Below are 20,218 nucleotides of genomic sequence, written 5' to 3' on the forward strand. Positions count from 1 at the left end.
TGAATAATGTTTAATGGCAGTTAGCAGACCAACATAAGGTGAATTACAACTACCCGCTGGGCTGGAGCGTGAATCACTGGAAAGTACAGCCCCAACACCCCCCTCCCCAAAAAAACTCAAATAATACTAAAAATTCTAATATCTTTTCCAACCCTGGATTGATAGCAATCATCTCAGGCAAGAATACTGATACTTCATCTGATAATTTTAACAGTTACCTGAAACTTTGGAATATAAACAGAAACACCTGAATGATCTGACGTTGGATATTTTGAACCACCTGCAAAGACAGAAGACAATAAGACACAGGAGCAGAATTAGGCCATTCAGCCCATCGAGTCCACTCTGCCATTTATTCATGAGTGATCCAATTTTCCTCAGTCCCAGTCTCTTGCCTTCTTCCCATAGCCCTTTATGCTCTAACCTATCAAGAATCAATCAACTTCTGCCTTAAAGAAACATACAGACTTGGCCTTCACAGCTGCCTGTGGCAAGAATTCCACTGTTTCACCACTCTCTAGCTAAGGAAATTCCTCTGCATTTCCATTCTAAAAGGAACCCCTCTATTCTGAGGCTGTCCCCTGTGGTCTTAGACTCTCTCACAAAAGGAAACATCCTCACCGCATCCGCTCTATCAAGGCCTTTCACCATGCAATAGATTTCAATGAGGTCAGCCCTTATTCTTCTGAATTTCAGTATACATAGGCCAAGAGCCATCAAACACTCTTCATAAGACAAGCCATTCAATCCTAGAATCATTTCTGTGAACCTCCTTTGAACCCTCTCCAATTTTTAGCACATTCTTTCTAAGATAAGGGGCACAAAACTGCTCACAATACTCCAAGTGAGGCCTCACCAGTGCTTTATAAAGTCTCAACATTACATCCTTACTTTTATATTCTCGTCCTCTTGAAATGAATGCAAACATTGCATTTGCCTTTCTCACCACAGACTCAACCTGCAAATTTACCTTCAGGGAATCCTGCACAGGGACTCCCAAGCTCTTTTGCACCTCAGTTTTTTTGTACTTTCTCTGAATTTAGAAAACAGTCTACCCTTTCATTTCTTTACCAAAGTACATGACCATACACTTCCTGACACTGTATTCCATCTGCTATTTCTTTGCCCATTCTCCTAATCTGTTTTAGTTCTTCTGTAGCCTCTCTACTTCCCCAAAGCTACCTGCCCCTCCACCTACCTTTATATCATCTGCAAACTTGCAACAAAGCCATCAATTCATACAAATCATTGATATATAATGTAAAATGAATCAGTTCCAACTCAGACCCCTATGGAACTTGTCACTTGTCATCAACAGCCAGGCAGAAAAAGCTCCATTTATTCCCACTCTTTGCCTCCTGCCTATCAGCCATTGCTTTATCCATGGTAAAATCTTTCCTATATTACCATGGGCTTGTAGCTTGGTAAGCAGCCTCATGTGCGGCACCTTGTCAAAGGCCTTCTGAAAATCCAAGTGTACAACATCCACTAATTCTCCTTTGTCTATCCTGCATGTTATTTCTACAAAGAATTCCAACAGATTTATCAGGGAAGTTTTTCCCTTAAGGAAACCATGCTGATTACAGCCTATTTTATCATGTGAATCCAAGTACCCTGAGGCCTCATCCTTAATAATCGACTCCAACATCTTCCCAGCCACTGAGGTCAGACTAACTGGCCTGTAGTTTCCCTTCTTCTGCTTCCCTCTCTTCTTGAAGAACGGAGTGACACTTACAATTTTCCAGTCTTCCGGAACCATTCCAGAATCTAGTGATTCTTGAACAATCATTAATAATGCCTGCACAATCTCTTCAGTCAGCTCTTTCAGAGCTCTGAAAGCTACACCATTTGATTCAGGTGACTTATCTACCTTCAGACCTTTCTGATTCCCGAGACCCTTCTCTGGCAACTTCACACACTTCATTACCCGACACCCGGAACTTCCACCATACTGCTAGTGTCTTCCACTACGAAGGCTGATGCAAAATATTATTTCAGTTCATTGTCCATTACTTCAGCATCATTTTCCAGCGATCCGCCTCTCTTTTACACTTTATGTATCTGAAGAAAATTTTCATATCCTCTTTAATATTGTTGGCTAGCTTACTTCTGTATTCCATATTCTTTTCCAATCAGTTCTGGCCAACTCCTCTCTCATGCCTCTATAATTCTCTTTTCTCCATTGTAATACCAATACATCTAAATTTAGCTTCTCCTTCTCAGATTTCAGGGTGAATTCGATCATACTATGATCACTTCCCCCCAAGGGTTCTTTTATCTAAAGCTCCCTAATCAATTCTGGTTCATTACACAACACCCAGTACAGAATAGCTGATCCTCTAGTGGGCTCAACCATGAGCTGCTCCAAAAAGCCATCTCATAGGCAGTCTAGAAATTCCCCCACCTGGAATCCAGCACCAAACTGATTTTCCCAATCTACCTGCATATTGAAGTCCTCCATGAGATTTTCTATCTCCCGTTGTAATTTGCAGGGGTTTGTATACAACTCCAGTCAGAGTCTTTTTACCCTTGCTGTCCCAGAGCTCTATCCACAATAATTCAACACCTTCTGGACCTTATGATACCTATTTCCAATGATTTGATTTCACTTTTTTAAATCAACAGAGCAACGCCACCCTTTCTGTCTTCTTGCCTGTCCTTTTGATACAGTGTATCCTTGGACAAAAAACTCCCAGCTCTAATCTTCTTTCTACCATGATTCAGTGATGCCTACATCATACCTACCAATATGCAACTGTGCTGCGAGTTCATCTACCTTATTCTGTATTTGGCGCACATTCAAATACAACACCTTCAGCCCTGTATTCACCCATGATGATTTTGTCTGCCTTTTACATTGCAACTCATCCTGTTGACTGCAATTTTTGCCCTATCAGCCTCTCCTCATTACACAATGCATCAGTTTGTAAACCAGCTTCAACTTCAGCACTATTATCTGCCTTTCCTATGATACTTCTTGCATTGAAATATACGCAGCTCAGGACACTGGTCACAGTATGCTCAACCTTTTGTTTCCTAGCTTTGTCTGAGGTCTTGCCAACATTTGCCTCCACAACCTCTCCACTAACTGTTCTGGCATTTTGGTTTTCATCCCCCTGCAAGTCTAGTTTAAATTCCACTGTGCATCATTAACTAACCTTACCGCTAGGATATTTGTCCTCCACCAATTTGAGTGCGAGCCATCCCTTCTGTACAGGTCCCACCTTCCCTGAAAGAGAGCCCAGTGATCCAAAAATCTTATGCTCTCCTCCTACCAACAAACTCCTTAGCCACGTATTAAACTGTAAAATCTTCCTAGTTCTGGCCTCACTAGCATATGGCATGGGTAGCAATCCTCAGATCACAACCCTGGAGGTCCTGCCCTTTAAATTAGCACCTAATTCCCTAAACTCCCTACATAGACTTCTAGCTGTTCACCCTCCCATTTAAGAATGCTGAGGACTTGATCTGAGATGTCCTGGACCCTGGCACCTGGAGAGATTTATATAAGAAAGCATAATATCTGCCTTGCATATATTGCACTGATATAGAATCAATCTTCATTTTGATCTTTTCTTGAAGGTTAAATTTAACCACAGGCAAAGGGGAAAGAAGCATGGAGGAGCGAACAAAAGGGTTACACTGGGACCATATTGCACATTAAACAGCCCAAGATTTTGTGCCCATTCATTTCCCATCCACCCAAAATTGCTCCCAATATTCCACTAATATTGGATGACTATGTCCTCCTATGTTTACCCAATAAATCATTGCTAACTGTAACCTGCATAGATATAAAGATAATTATATAGTCCTGCCGAAGGGTCTGGCCCAAAACGTCGACTGTACTTTTCTCGATAGATGCTATCTGGCCTGCAGAGTTCCTCCAGCATTTTGTGGGTTTTGCTTGGATTTCCAGCATCTGCAGATTTTCCCTTGTTTATAAACATAATTCACCCATTTCTGCCAATAATGTCAAAATTGGGGATGATTTAATAGCACAGCAACATAATTTCAATACTAGAGGTTGAACTTTATCTGGGGGCTTTAAAACTGCTGGTGAGGCTGACCTATAAGCAACACATCGAATCAGCATCAAGATGGTGCCGGCATACAACGCTTCCCGATAGCAAACGAAAATATCTTTTTTACTTCGTTTACGTCTGTTTTTCACCTTCAATGTGCTTCTGGGACCGTGAGAGGCTGCGATTTACAGTTTGGAGATAGGATGAGTGACCGAGCACTTCGCTGTCTCTGAAAAGATTCTGGGGAGTGAGTACCCTTTCGGATGGCCTCAATGTGAAGAAACTTCCAAGACAGTATGCAAACTAATCTTCAACTCCATTTCCCCATTTAAAATGTCCATTAATCGCTGTCAAGGAAGATTGAGACATGGAGACAAAATGCAGAATGCAAACGAGAGTTTCAAAGCGGAATGACTTTTGATCACTGCTGGAGAGGGACTGTGAGCAGCCTTTCGCCATGTGGCTTGGTGTGTTGGACAGGTAGGCCTCTCTGCCTTGTGTAGTGTCCCTCTCCTTCGATTGGACTATATTGTTTATGGATTGTGGAATTTTTTCAGACTTATGGTTTTTATATTCTGTGTTTTTCTTTTAAATTGCCTGTTCCTGCTGCCTGACCTGCTTGAGTTCCTCCAGCATTTTGTGTGCGTTGCTCTGGATTTTCAGTAGCTGCAGAATCTCTTGTGTTTAGGATAGTGTCCTTGATAGTTTGCCTTTCTCCTCCTTATTCATTGTGCTTCCAGTTGGATTAAATCCTCATTTGACTGTGCTTGTCTATGGGACTCAAGCATTTCCTCCTTGTCAAGCTCCCCACTGTCTTCAAACACAACTTCCATAGTTAAGTTCTATCTCCTTTACCATAGCATTGGAGTAAGGGGAAATATGAGGCTATCAGGGAGGAACTTGGAAGCATAAATTGGAAACAGATGTTCTCAGGGAAATGTATGGAAGAAATGGGGCAAATGTTCAGGGGATATTTGCGAGGGGTTCTGCACAGGTACGTCCCAATGAGACAGGGAAAGGATGGTAGGGTACAGGAACCGTGGTGCACAAAGGCTGTTGTAAACCTAGTCAAGAAGAAAAAAAGAGCTTATGAAAGGTTCAAAAATCTAGGTAATGATAGAGATCTAGAAGGTTATGGCTAGCAGGAAGGAGCTTATGAACGAAATTAGGAGAGCCAGAACGGACCATGAGGAGGCCTTGGCAGACAGGATTAAGGAAAACCATGAGGCATTCTACAAGTATGTGAAGAGCAAGAGGATAAGACGTGAGAGAATAGGACCAATCAAGTGTGACAATGGAAAAGTCAGTATGGAACCGGAGGAGATGGCAGAGGTACTTAATGTATGCTTTGCTTCAGTATTCACTACAGAAAAGGATCTTGGCGATTGTAGGGATGACTTGCAGTGGACTGAAAAGCTTGAGCATATAGATACTAAGGAAGATGTGCTGGAGCTTTTGGAAAGCATCAAGTTGGATAAGTCACCGGGACCAGACGGGATGTACAGACTACTGTGGGAAGCGAGGGAGGAGATTGCTGAGCCTCTGGCAATGATTTTTGTATCATCAATGGGGACGGGAGAGGTTGCGGAGGATTGGAGGGTTGCAGATGTTGTTCCCTTATTCAAGAAAGGAAGTAGAGATAGCCCAGGAAATTATAGACCAGTGAGTCTTACTTCAGTGGTTGGTGTTGATGGAGAAGGCCCTGAGAGGCAGGATTTATGAACATTTGGAGAGGCATAATATGATTAGTAATGGTTAGCATGGCTTTGTCAAAGGCAGGTCATGCCTTACGAGCCTGATTTAATTTTTTGAAGATGTGACTTAAACACATTGATGAAGGTAGAGCCGTAAATGTAGTGTATATGGATTTCAGCAAAGCATTTGATAAGGTACCCTATGCAAGGCTTATTGAGAAAGTAAGGAGGCATGGGATCCAAGGGGACATTGCTTTGTGGATCCAGAACCGGCTTGCCCATAGAAGGCAAAGAGTAGTTGTAGACGGGTCATATTCTGCATGGAGGTCGGTCACCAGTGGTGTGCCTCAGGGATCTGTTTTGGGACCCCTCTCTTTGTGATTTTTATAAATGACCTGGATGAGGAAGTGGAGGGATGGGTTAATAAATCTGCTGATGACACAAAGGTTGGGGGTGTTGTGGACAGTGTGGAGGGCTGTCAGAGGTTACAGCGGGATATTGATAGGATGCAAAACTGGGCTGAGAAGTGGCAGATGGGGTTCAACCAAGATAAGTGTGAGGTGGTTCATTTTGGTAGGTCAAATATAATGGCAGAATATAGCATTAATGGCAAGACTCTTGGCAGTGTGGAGGATCAGAGGGATCTTCGGGTCCAAGTCCATTGGACACTCAAAGCTGCTACGCAGGTTGACTCTGTTGTTAAGAAGGAATATGGTGCATTGTGAGATTTGTGCGCATGTGCCGGCCGTGTATGCTGCCTGTTACAGTACTGACAATAAACTGGACTGGTCAAAGAACACTGAGGCTGTCTACAAGAAGGGTCAGAGCCATCTCTATTTCCTGAGGAGACTGAGGTCCTTTGACATCTGCCGGACGATGCTGAGGATGTTCTACGAGTCTGTGGCGGCCAGTGCTATCATGTTTGCTGTTGTGTGCTGGGGCAGCAGGCTGAGGGTAGCAGACACCAACAGAATCAACAACCTCATTTGTAAGGCCAGTGATGTTGTGGGGGTGGAACTGGACTCTCTAACAGTGGTGTCTGAAAAGAAGATGCTGTCCAAGTTGCATGCCATCTTGGAAAATGTCTCCCATCCACTCCATAATGTACTGGTTAGGCACAGGAGTACATTCAGCCAGAGACTCATTCCACCGAGATGCAACACTGAGCATCATAGGAAGTCATTCCTGCCTGTGGCCATCAAACATTACAACTCCTCCCTCGGAGTGTCAGACACCCTGAGCCAATAGGCTGGTCCTGGACTTATTTCCACTTGGAACAATTTACTTATTATTATTTAATTATTTATGGTTTTATATTGCTATATTTCTACACTATTCTTGGTTGGTGCAACTGTAACGAAACCCGATTTCCCTTGGGATCAATAAAGTATGTCTGTCTGTCTGTCATTGGCCTTCATCAATCGTGGGATTGAGTTTAAGAGCTGAGAGGTAATGTTGCAGCTATATAGGACCCTGGTCAAACCCCACTTGGTGTACTGTGATCAATTCTGGTCACCTCACTATGGGAAGGATGTGGAAACTATAGAAAGGGAGCAGAGGAGATCTACAAGGATGTTGCCTGGATTGGGGAGCATGCCTTATGAGGATAGGTTGAGTGAACTCGGCCTTTTCTCCTTGGCTCAACAGAGGATGAGAGGTGACCTGATAGAGGTATACAAGGTAATGAGAGGCATTGATCGTGTGGATAATCAGCGGTTTTTCCCCAGGACTGAAATGACTAGCACGAGAGGGCATAGTTTTAAGGTGCTTGGAAGTAGGTATAGAGGAGATGTCAGTGGTAAGTTTTTTTATGCAGAGAGTGGTGAGTGCCTGGATTGATACATGGAGCTTAGAAAAATAGAGGGCTATGGGTAACCCTAGGTAATTTCTAAGGTAAGGCCATGTTCAGCACAGCTTTGTGGGCCGAAGGGCCTGTATTGTGCTGTAGGGTTTCTATGTTTCCATGATGGTTTTGCATTGCACTCCAAGGACAATGTTATTAATTCATTGGCACATTCTAGCTGCACTTATCACAGAATGTTTATAGATGTCACTATAAATCAGCAAAATCCCCAATGATTTTATAATCATACTGACACTCTCTAATTCTTGCTGCTCATCCACCCCCTCCCTCCAACGCGCAGTGAGGAAGATATTGTGCTTGTAAGAAAGCATTTGTGTTGGGTGGCAGGTGAACGACTTCAATATTTTCTCACTTCATCAACTTGTTAGGATTATTTGAGGCCTCATGATTGCATGTTGGAGAGGGGAAAGGCTCAGAGCATGGATTGGCTTTGAGGTCTATAATCTTACAGCCATAACAGAAACATGGCTAAGAGAAGGGCAGGAGTGGCAACTCAATATTCTAGGATACAGGTACTCTAAGTCTGACAAAGGTACAGGTAACCATGGAGGGGTTGTTGAAAAGAGGATGCAAAGCAGTACTTACAGATGACATTCTTGGAGGAATGTCTAGTCAGGCCATATGGGTAGAACTTAGAAACTAAAAGGGGAGAGTCACTCCAGTAGGGCTGTATTATAGACCCCATATTAATCAACAGGAACTTTAGAAGCAAGTGTGTAGAGAAATTAATCATAGTTGTAAGAGTAATAGGTTTGTATTAGTGGGAATCTTTGATTTCCCATGTATTGACTGGACTACCCCATGTGTTAAGGACCTGAACAGGGTTGAATTTGTTACATGTGTTCAGGAAAGTTTCTTGAGTTAATGTATAAAAGGCTCTACTTGGGAGGGTGCATTACTGAAACTGCTCTTGGGGAATGAGGCAGGGCAAGTAACTGAGGTGGTGGTCAGGTTGCTCTTTGGCTTTAACAACTATAATTCTTTTAGTCTTAAGGTAGTGATATTAAAGGGCAGGACAAGTCCACAGGTCAAGGTTCTAAACTGGATCAGGGCTAATTTTGGGGGGATGAGGCAGGATCTAGCAGAGATTGATTGAGTTAAGCCTGTCTGAAGGGAAAAGAACAAACATCATGGGAGTAAAAAGATTTTTAGCTTCTCCTCAGTGTTTTCTGAGGAGAATATCATGGTTGCTCAAGGAATACGGGAAAGAAGTGTTGATGCTTTTGGAGGGCAGTCATCATCTAAGAAGCAGATATTTGTAGCCTTACAGCACATTAAGGTGAATAAATCCTCAGGACCTGAAAAAGTGCATCCTCAGTCTTTGTGGGAGACTAGAGAAAAGAATGCAAAGACCCTTGCAGCAATATTTGCTTCGTCATTGACAACATTCTGTTGTTTAAGAGCAGCAAGGACAAGCCTTGGATGAGTACAGGGAAGGGCAGTGCTTAGAGTATTTGGGCAGAACATGGGAGATTGGGAATAGCTGGTTGGACAGCGTAGTCAGCATGGGCTCCAGGGCCAAAGGGCCTATATCTGTGTTGTATTGCTCTATGTTGAATACAATGGTTGGCATCTTCCAAATTTCCACAGGTTCTGTAACGGTTCCTGCAGGGGAAAAAAGCAGAAAGAAATTAAGGGGTTATTTTACAACTTGACATCAGTAGTAGGAAAAATACTGGAAATTGTTATTAAGGAAATGGCAAAAAGGCATTTAATGATTGAGCAGTGTCAATATGGATTTATGAAAGAGAAACAATGCTTGATAAATTTCCCAGTGTTTTTGAATTTTAACTGGCAGAATAGATTGAAAAGGAAGACTAAGCATATTAGATATTTTGATTTTTAGGAAGTGTTTACTTAGATGTCACAAAATATTGCACTATTGAACAATGTTAGAGAGTGATCTTTTTGAACAGCAAAGCATATGGTTTATGTTTGGCTTCTCTGATTCTTAATCGCTATTCAGCACCTTATTTTCTCACCTCGTGCAAAGACAAATTCAGCAGCAACTCTGGGTAAAATCCCAAATCAATGACAGATGACTTTCACTGTAATTTTTGTAAAGCAAGCAATCGCATTTGTTATCAACTATCCCTGACCATGTGAGATTACCTTATAGATTCACTAATATCTTCCTGCTAACATTTAGATAATGAAAAACATTAATGGGCTGGAAATTGTATTGCAAGGAAGGTTTCTGCAGATCAGCAATGTCTGAGGGTTGTTCCTTCTCCCGGCAGTACTGCAATTCATCTTGGTTTATGGCAATGTAGACTATTGTTGACTGAAGGTGATTCTCTTTGAAACACAGGAAAATATCAATGATGCCTTCAGATTGGGCCTTCTTTTGTAATTAGAAAACTCCTAACCAAGTTGAAGCCTATCTTTATATTTCTTAGATGATTCTTAACTAACATACAATTTCAACATACACGTTTGGATCCCATGATAGATAACAGAATAATGTTTCATACCCTCAAAGAAGTACACCCTATTAAATATCAAGAAACAAAAAAAAAATGGACTCTACATTGAAGTAGTCACCTTTGATAAACTTCAGTTTATCCAAAACTCTGTTACCTATATCCTAGCCTGTATGAAGTCTTTCCTTGACTTGACTCCTCTGTTCATTCAGATTCAGATATATATCCCGTGTTCATCAAAACAGCATGAAATACAGGTTTCCCCTGCTGTCTGAATGTAGCGCATTCCTATGAAACCTTTCTTAAGCCAAAACGGCATAAAGCGAAGAAGCAATTACCATTAATTTATATGGGAAAAATTTTTGAGCGTTCCCAGACCCAAAAAATAACCTACCAAATCATACCAAATAGCACATAAAACCTAAAATAACACAAACATATAGTAAAATTAGGAATGATGCCGACTAAAAGAGACCACTTTGCTACAAGCAGAGCCAATAGTAACATCAGCAGCTTTCAAGATTCTTTCTCTCTGCGTGTAAATAGTACGAATGGTGGACGCAGTTAAGTTCAACGCACTCATAATGTCTTTATTTTGTTCATCATGATCGAAACACTTAATTATGTCCAGTTTTACGCTAAGCATAACATCATTACCAGCTCTCTTAGGCTTTTCTGATACCTTAGGACACATCTTGCTAACGGATGCACAAATGCTCACAGACACAGTTCAAAGCTGTGGCAGCTTCTTGCTGAGATGCTGAGTGTCGTTCCCGGGGGAGGAGCTTGGCGGTGCCACTCTCACAGCTCGGGGTGCGCGCTGTCTCTATACAGTAACAGCTCGCTGCAAAACAAACGCCAAACGCTATTTTCGCTTTTCACCTTCTTTCGTAAAAGCGAAAACCCTCTTAGGATTTCTTTCGGTTAGCGAAAACAAATACTAGTGTAGGTCTTTCGTAAAAGCAAAGTGGCATACAGATTGAAGAGGAGGTGCTTGCTATCTTGAGGCAAATCAGAGTAGATAAATCCCCAGGACCTGACAGGGTATTCCCTCAGACCTTGAAGGAGACTAGTGTTGAAATTGTAGGGGCCCTGATAGATTTATTTAAAATGTCGGTATTGGTGCCGGAGGATTGGAGGATAGCTCACGTTGTTCCATTGTTTGAAAAAGGCTTTAAAAGTAATCCGGGAAATTATAGGCTGGTAAATTTGACGTCAGTAGTAGGTAAATTATTGGAAGGAGTACTAAGAGATAGGATCTACAAGTATTTGGATAGACAAGGACTTACTCGGGAGAGTCAACACGGCTTTGTGCATGGTAGGTGATGTTTAACAAATCTATTAGAGTTTTTCAAGGAGGTTACCAGGAAAGTGGATGAAGGGAAGGCAATGGATGTTGTCTACATGGACTTCAGTAAGGCCTTTGACAAGGTCCTGCATGGGAGGTTAGTTAGGAAGATTCAGTCGCTAGTTATACATGGTGATGTGGTAAATTGGATTAGACATTGGCTCAGACAGTGGTAGTGGAGGATTGCTTCTCTGAGTGGAGGCCTGTGACTAGTGGTGTGCCACAGGGATCAGTGCTGGGTCCATTGTTATTTGTCATCTATATCAATGATCTGGATGATAATGTGGCAAATTGGATCAGCAAATTTGCTGATGATACAAAGATTGGAGGTGTAGTGGACAGTGAGGAAGGTTTTCAAAGCTTGCAGAGGGATCTGGACCAGCTGGAAAAATGGGCTGAAAAATGGCAGATGGAGTTTAATACAGACAAGTGTGAGGTATTGCACTCTGGAAGGAAAAAACAAGGTAAAACATACAAGATAAATGGTAGGGCACTGAGGAGTGCAGTAGAACAGAGGGATCTGGGAATACAGATACATAATTCCCTAAAAATGGCATCACAGGTAGATATGGTCTGAAAGAGATCTTCTGGCACATTGGCTTTTATAAATCAAAGTATTGAGTATAAGAGTTGGATTGTTATGGTGAGGTTGTACAAGGCATTGGTGAGGCCAAATTTGGTGTATTGTGTGCAGTTTTGGTCACCAAATAACAGGAAGGATATTAATAAGGTTGAAAGAGTGCAGAGGAGGTTTACAAGAATGTTGCAGGAACTTGAGAAACTGAGTTACAGAGAAAGGTTAGCACTTTATTCCCTGGAGCGTAGAAGAATGCGGGGAGATTTGATAGAGGTATATAAAATTATGATGGGTATAGAGTGAATGCAAACAGGCTTTTTCCACTGAGGCTAGGGGAGAAAAAAACCCCAGAAGACATGGGTTAAGGGAGAAGGGGGAAACATTTAAAGGGAACATTCTTCATACAGAGAATGGTGGGAGTGTGGAATGAGCTGTCAGATGAAGTGGTAAATGTGGGCTCACTTTTAACATTTAAGAAAAAGTTGGACAGGTACATGGATGAGAGGTATATGGAGGGATATGGTCCAGGTGCAGGTCAGTGGGACTAGGCAGAGAAATGGTTTGGCACAGCCAAGAAGGGCCAAAAGGTCTGTTTCTGTGCTGTAATATTCTATGGTTCTAAAGCGAATTTTCAAAAAAGCGGGGAATAGCCCAACACAACATCCCCAAAATGCTCAGCAGAATGACACAAGCAACCATAGCAATAAAACTAAACAAAGCAGCAAAACAAGCTCCTTTCCTTTATTCCACCACTCACACATAGCCAATTCTAGAATCCCCGACAGGTCCTGGACTTCCAGACTCCTCGACTTGGGTCTTGAACTTTCGGTTTCGAACCCAGTACTCAATCACGGGACTTGGACTCGAACGGGGAAAGGTGGCCTTGTGGACTTCAATTTCAGCACTCCCGACCAGAAGGGAAGGGAAGGGAAGGGAAGGGGAGGGGAGGGGAGGGAGGGGGAACTTACCTATCTGAAGCGTCGATAGTTCTCGTCCACATGGCTCGCAGATTTTGGTCGTTGACCACGAGATTTGCTGATTTTCGTCCACAGCAACTGCCACCTGGGGCTCCAAAAATTTACAGGATGAAGTAGCAATTTACTTACACTTCAAATTTAATGTAGTGCATTGGCTCTCACATTGTCAACTCTTCCACCCATACCCCTTTCCTTTCAACTTCAAAATTAAAGATCAAACAAGCTTTCCAAGATTAAAGCATTAACTCTGTTTCTCTCACCTTAAATGCAACGTCATCTGCTGAGTATTACTACCGTGTTCTGCTTTGTGCAAAAAAACACAATACGTTCGTATTTGATAATTTTGTATGTATTTTGGATTTTATTTTTAAGGCAGGTCTCTCCCTGCGCTTGCAGCATTTTCTGATTTCCGGCATCTGTAGCATTTTGCTTTGGGAACAGAGCTAGACAGCAGACGCCAGGTGTGCGATACGAAGCGGCCTTATCCCCCGCCGCCTTTCAAACGGGATCTCCAATTGTTTGCTGAGAAACACAAACACGGCAGACGGAGGGCGTGTACACGAACCCACAGTTCTTCACGAATGAGGTCATAATGTTGGTGTCCCTTTAAAAGGGAATTCAAGCCATGAACTTCCGGTCCCGTGGTGTGACAGAACGAAACTGGATGGAGTGCCGCTTGTGGCGGCGTTACCAGCTGTATATGTGTATGAGATAGACCTCGGGATGCACAGTTTAATACTCCCACCATAACTAACGGCAAGCGAAACCAACGCGCATCGACCGGAACCAGGGTTTAAACTTTTGTCCCTTTTTATATATAAAAAAGAGGGAAGACGATAGTTCCCTCCACGGTATGCAGAAGTAGCAAATCTAGTGGAAATATCCCAGCATATTCTGAAAATTCATTCTACGACCCGAGATAACAAGCGCAGTGTAACTGCCGATTTCAGTGTCAAGGCAGATTTATTTCGTACGCTGCTGGCCGGAGTGTGTGTGTCCGTGTCCTTTCGCCGGGATCCCAGCTTGTGGTGGCTGCTCCCGGCCCAGAGCTACATTGTGCAGCGATTGTGGTTCCACAGCCGACCTGCAGCAGGAACCTCGAGCAACTCGCCCAGCCATCCAGAGATCCGGCGTTGCCCACCGCGGCGTCTCTCCCCTCTCCCTGAATACCTCACCCTCGCAGCACATCGGTGTAAAGAGATAGACATGGCCTCTCTCAGCCTGGGGCTGAATTTCTCCCGCAAGAAGACCATGGCGAAGAACGCTGCGGTAGAGCGGAAAAACCTCATCACTGTCTGCAGGTAATTCTTGTAGCTGTGGGGAACCTCTTTGTATGACGTTGGTTACTGTGGTTTATTCCGCTGGATCTCATTTGGATATGCCCTGTATAATCACCTTCCTCATCAGTAGTTATATGCGTATCCGTGTAACTGAAAATAGCCACCTTGGGTTATCAGGCCCCTGCAGAATATACTGAGGTTCTTTTTGCAATTTAAGGGTGCACTTTCATTTATGTCACGAGGCATTGTTTTTGCTGGATGCTAAATAGGGAAAGGAGAGAATTTGTACAGACGCAGACTATGAGTCTCTAATTCGTACTTTTTGTACTCTGTGCTTTGGGGTATTCGCCTCTGTCGAGTGTACCCCATGCCTTGTCTCTTTTTGGGGGGCGACGGGGACTGTGAATCGCACTTGGGTCTCCGATTGCAGTCACTGTGAGTCGGACAGTCGCTTCAGTAAAGACCAACCAATCACTTTACGTACGGTATCTATAATCTCGATGAATGCGAACTGAACGGAGTGGTCGTCAGATGCGGGATATCAGAGATAATTATTTGTTCACAACAGGGAATGGGGAGAATTGACTTTCTAATTTAAGCAAACACAATCAGATTCGTTGTTAGAATAGAATGCTGTCTGCATTTGACTTTAATACTAGGGGTCCCTATTCCACTGACAACGGATTCGCACAGAAATCAGTTGCAACTGTTAATCGAGGAGTCAAGTACTGAATTAATAATTTTATTTACGACACATTTCGTCCAAGTTCTGCATGACTTTCCAACTGAGGGAAGAGGAGAGTGACGTTGCCGGGGCTTTGTCCATGTTCTTGTCAAGTTACTTATCTGGGAAGCAGGGGCGAATCGTCCTGTGCCGTTGGATAGGAGCCGACCTCTGCTGATTGCAGGCTGAGGCGGACAGCTCCCGGTGGAACACTGCGCGCTAACGAGCTGTCATTCCAGAACCTGCTGTACGCCGCTCCTTTCTGTTAGGAATTTGTTTTTGCGGTCAATTTATTTCACGCGGCTCCGTTCGTTTCGCACAAAAAGAAAGGGTTTCTGGACTAATGATTTTCTCAGTATTTACTCAGCTTATTTTGGGGATTGATAATAATACTTGCCGAATTGAAAAGCGACCTAGTTAAGTCTTCTGCTGCGAGGAACGATTTAAGTGCAGCCGTTTCCCTCCATTTTTAAACCCCTCCAATCAGGCTGCCATCATTAAATAGGTCAGAAATAAATTATTCAGACACACACAAAAAGTGCCGTCCACTGCCTGACCTGCGGGCTTCCTCCACATTTTTTTAAATTTGTATTGCTCCATTCCATCATCTGCAGTCTTTCTGGTCCGAATTAATCCAGAAATAAAGCTGGCAATGAGCACGGTTCTCCCCAGACCGTGCAGTTCGCTCTGCGGTTCCGCTGAATCACACCATTCCGCTCGTTGCTGATCATCCACAGACGGACGTTTTCCAGCAGCAATTTGTCACACCAAGATTCCCCCCCCCCCCGCATCTTTGCTCTAGAGTGACTCTTTGACTCGTCCTATCTACTTGCACCATCAAACACTCATCTATAGGACTCTTACTTGCCAGCACTTGCCCCATATATCCCTCTGCCTCGGTGATTCAGGTATTCATTCAGAGACTTAAATGTTGTGAACCTCTGCCTCCATTTGGGAAGTTCCAAATTGCACCCACTCTCAGAAATTCTCTCAACTCCTCTAAGCCTTCGAAGTTTATGCTCTTGCGTATTATAAACACAAGAGACCTGGTAGATGTTGGATATCCAGAGCAACACCCACAAAATGCTGGAGGAACTCAGCGGGTTAGGCAGCCTATAAGGAAATGAATAAACAGTCCATGTTTTGGGCGAGAACCTTTATCAAGACTGGAAAGGAAGGGGGAAGAATGCAGAATAAGGTGGTGGGGGAGGGGAGAAGAAGGACGAGCTAGAAGATGATGGGTGAATGCTGGTGGGTGGGGATGTGGAATAAAGTAAAAAGCTGGTAGTCAGTCTAGGTAGCCTCTGACTTGATGGCAAGATCATCGATTTTTTTTCCCCCAACCTCTGGTAATTTTCCCCCTCCCCTCTTCTTCATTTCCCCAAACTGGTCTCTAACATCTCCTTACCTGCCTATCACCTCCCTGGTGCCTATGCTCCTTCCCTTCTTCCCATGATCCACTCTCCTCTCCTGTCAGATTCTTTCCACATCATCTCCCAGCTTCATATTTCACCCCTCTCCCCCCCCCCCACCTGGCTTCACCTATCACCTTCTAGTTTGTCCCCCCCCCCCCCCACTTCCTTATTTTGGCTTCTTTCTTCTTTTCTAGTTCTAGCCCGAAATGCCAACTCTTGCATATGAGCAACCCAGTCTATTTTGGTGACTTCCTGTTCCTCCTCCTACATGCTGTCTATCAGGAAGATCATATATCAACATTACCGCAGTGTTTATTTGTATGGTGATGGTATCTAACCCCAGGTCTCTGTCACTTCTTTCAATGTCTTGTACTTCACACTGCTAGTTCTGATGGAACTGCAATGTGTCTCAGTTGTGCTCTGGGAAGACTGAAGTCACTGAATTTGATGTGCTTCCTACCTTGTCTCAAATTTAATTTTCTCACCCATAATCTTGTTATCTCCGCAGCAACCGTTCACAGCGCTTGTGTCTAAATTAATTGAACAGTGGTCTTGATTGCATGATCTGTCACAGTGAGCATTGTCAGCTCCCGAAGTTTCACCTAGCTTGACATGGAAGTTTTCCACAATGGATATCTCATCTTTGGACTTGATATTGCTGGTGCTCTCCTGGATTGCCTCCATTTGGGATTACCACAAACCATAAGCCCGCAGGCAAAGCAGCTGACAATTCTAAAGTCTCATTTAGTGAATACAGACAAAAACTTCCCTGATTTTTGTCTTTCATCTTGGCTAAATTAGCTGATCCTAACAGTGACATGAGGTTTTCTCCTGGCATCAAGTGTGACAGGTTTTTTTTTTGTTAATCATTATTCAGTGTCTAACATTGGAATCTGTAGATGTTGCATGAGGGGGTGGGGGGGGGGGGGGTTAAAATCCTTTCACCTGAACAGCCAAGTGAAAGAATGGTAGATAAGCAGCAGAATGCAATGGAGAATAATTCCCAGTATAGAGAGTCCCTCCTGCCTTTCAAAGAGCCCATTGCTGAACTCTCTCTGTACTTAGAATAGAAGGATGCCCCTTTAGAACAGAAATGGTGAGGAATTTCTTTAGCCAGGAGGCAGTGTTGAATCTGTGGAATTTATTGCCGCAGGTGGCAATGGAGGTCGAGTTATTAGGCATTTTTAAAGTGGTTGATAGATTCTTGATTATTAAGGACATCAAAGGGCGAAGGCAGGAGAATGGGTTGAGGGGAAAATAAATCAGCCATGATCAAATGGCAGAGCAGATTCAATAGGCTAAAGAGCCTACTTCTGCTCCTATGTCTTGTGATCTGTACTTTTTCCCTTACTTCTTAATGGCTTTGTGCAACTTTAGCATCAATAAACATTCACAGAAGGAAATTCCAACTTTCTATTATCATAAGAACATAAGAAATAGGAGCAGGAGTAGGCCATCCGGCCCATTGAGCCTGCCCCACCATTCAATAAGATCATGGCTGATCTGTCTGTAAACTCAGCTCCATCTACCTGCCTTTTCCCCATACCCCTTAATTCAGCTACTATGTAAAAATCTATCAAACTGTATCTTAAATATATTTTGTGAAGAAGCCTCAACTGCTTCCCTGGGCAGAGAATTCCACAGATTCACCTCTCTCTGGGAAAAACAGTTTCTCCTCATCTCTGTCCTAAATCTTCTCCCCTGAGTCTGGAGGCAATCTCCCCTAGTTCTAGTCTCACCTACCGATGGAAACAACTTTTTTCTATCTTATCTATCCCTTTCAAAATTTTGTATGTTTCTATAAGATCCCCTCTCATTCTTCTGAATTCCAGAGAGTATAGTCCCAGGCTACTCAATCTCTCCTCATAGGTTAACCCCTTCATCTCTGAAATCAACCTGGTGAACCTCCTCTGCACCGCCTCCAAAGCCAGTATATCCTTCCTCAAATATGGAGACCAGAACGGCACACAGTACTCCAGGTGTGGCCTCACCAGTACCCTGTATAGTTGCAGCATGACCTCCCTGCTCTTGAATTCAATCCCTCTAGCAATGAAGGACAACATTCCGTTTGCCTTCTTGATAACATGTTGTACCTGCAAGCCAACTTTTTGTGATTCATGAACAAGCACTCCCAAGTCCCTCTGTACAACAGCATGCTGTAATCTTTCACCATTTAAATAACCATCTTCTCTTCTATTATTCCTTCCAAAGTGGATGATCTTGCATTTTCCAACATTGTATTCCATCTGCCAGACCTTGTCCCACTCACTTAACCTATCTATATCCCTCTGCAGACTCTCCACATCCCCAGTACAATTTGCTTTTCTATTCAGTTTAATGTCATCAGCAAATTTTGCTACGCTACATTCAGTCCCCTCTTCCAAATCATCAATGTAAATGGTAAACAGCTGCGGGCTCAGCACCGACCCCTGCGGCACCCCACTCACCACAGACTGCCAACCGGAGAAACACCCATTTATACCAACTCCCTGCCTTCTATCAGTTAACCAGTCCACTATCCATGCCAATACGCTTCCTCCAACTCCATGTATCCGTATCTTATTTATAAGTCTTTTGTGCGGCACCATATCGAACGCCTTCTGGAAATCCAAGTATACGACATCCATTTGTTCCCCTCTATCCACTACGCTCATTATGTCCTAAAAGAACTCCAGTAAGTTTTTCAAACAGGACCTGCCCTTTCTGAATCCATTCTGCGTCTGTCTAATGGAACCACTCCTTTCTAAATGTTTTGCTATTTCTTATTTAATGACAGCTTCAAGCATTTTCCTGACTAGATGTTAAGCTAATTGGACTATAGTTGCCCATCTTTTGCCTACATCCTTTTTTAAAAAGTGGTGTGACATTTGCTGTCTTCCAAACTGCTGGGACCTGCCCACAGTCTAGAGAATTTTGGTAAATGATGACCAACACGTTTACTCTAACCTCTGCCAATTCCCTCAGCACCTTTCAATTCCAAAATGCCCGACTCTATTCTGTAGACTACCCCTGGCTCCAGCTTCAATAGTAAGCTTCTCTCTGTGCTATTGGTTCCCCATTTAAAAAAAAATCAAATAGTTTCACAATTAACTTCCTGGGAATATATACTCCATCTCTGTAATTCCTTTGGTGGCCTTGTGCAACAAGCTCCCCACTTAAATACGCTATAAAGTCTGCCCACTCATTGTAAATTGGTTTATTATTGTCACATGTTCTGAGGTACAATGGATTAACGAGTTTTCTTGCCATCCATAAGATTGTTTCAATACAACAGTGCATTGAGGAAGCAATAACAGAATGCAGAATAGAGTCACAGTTACAAAGAAAGTGCAAGCAGGGAATAAGGTGCAGCATCATACCGAGATAGATTGAGGTCGATAGTTCATCTTACTGTGTAGGGAAACATTTAATAGATTTATAACAGCAGCATAGAAGCTGACCTTGAGCCTAATGATGCTGCATGCTCTCAGGCTTCCTGTATCCCCTTCCTGATGGGAGGATGGAGGAGCGACTGACGGGGGTGAAACGGGTTTTGATTATGTTGGTTGCTTTACTGAGGCAGCAAAGAAAGTATGAACAGAATCCATGCAGAGGGAGTTGGTTTTGTGCAGAGCTGCGTCCACACTTCCAGTTTCTTGCAATCGTGGGCAGAGTAGTTGTCATACCAAGATGCAATGCACCTGCATGAGATGCTCTCTATGGTGCATCGATTAAAATTGGTGAGGCTAAAGGAGAGACGTCACATTTCTTTAGCCTCCTGAGGAAGTAAAGACACCGGTGAACTTTCCAAGCCATGATATCTATGCTTCTGGAGCAGGAAATGCCAACAGTTACTGTAGTAGAATCTGGCCACAGGATCATGACTGTGTAGGGAGTAGAGTAAGGAGATGG

At 43.2% G+C, this 20,218-nt stretch overlaps 1 protein-coding gene across 8 annotated transcripts in view; it reads left to right on the plus strand.

Annotated features, from left to right (window-relative positions):
- The first annotated feature begins 13,473 nt into the window (after window positions 1-13,473).
- rundc3b (RUN domain containing 3b) overlaps window positions 13,474-20,218 on the plus strand; it is a 96,545-nt gene continuing 89,800 nt past the window's right edge. For 2 of the 8 annotated variants that reach the window (XM_073054550.1, XM_073054551.1), the window contains exon 1: window positions 13,474-14,209. In XM_073054550.1, coding sequence (XP_072910651.1) covers window positions 14,115-14,209 — 95 coding nt within the window. In that variant the 5' untranslated portion in view covers window positions 13,474-14,114. The remainder of the gene's footprint in view (window positions 14,210-20,218) is intronic. The other 6 variants (XM_073054548.1, XM_073054549.1, XM_073054555.1 and 3 more) reach the window with 4 other exon arrangements.

This window comes from Hemitrygon akajei, chromosome 8 (assembly GCF_048418815.1).
Source record: "Hemitrygon akajei chromosome 8, sHemAka1.3, whole genome shotgun sequence".
Lineage (NCBI taxonomy): Eukaryota > Metazoa > Chordata > Chondrichthyes > Myliobatiformes > Dasyatidae > Hemitrygon > Hemitrygon akajei.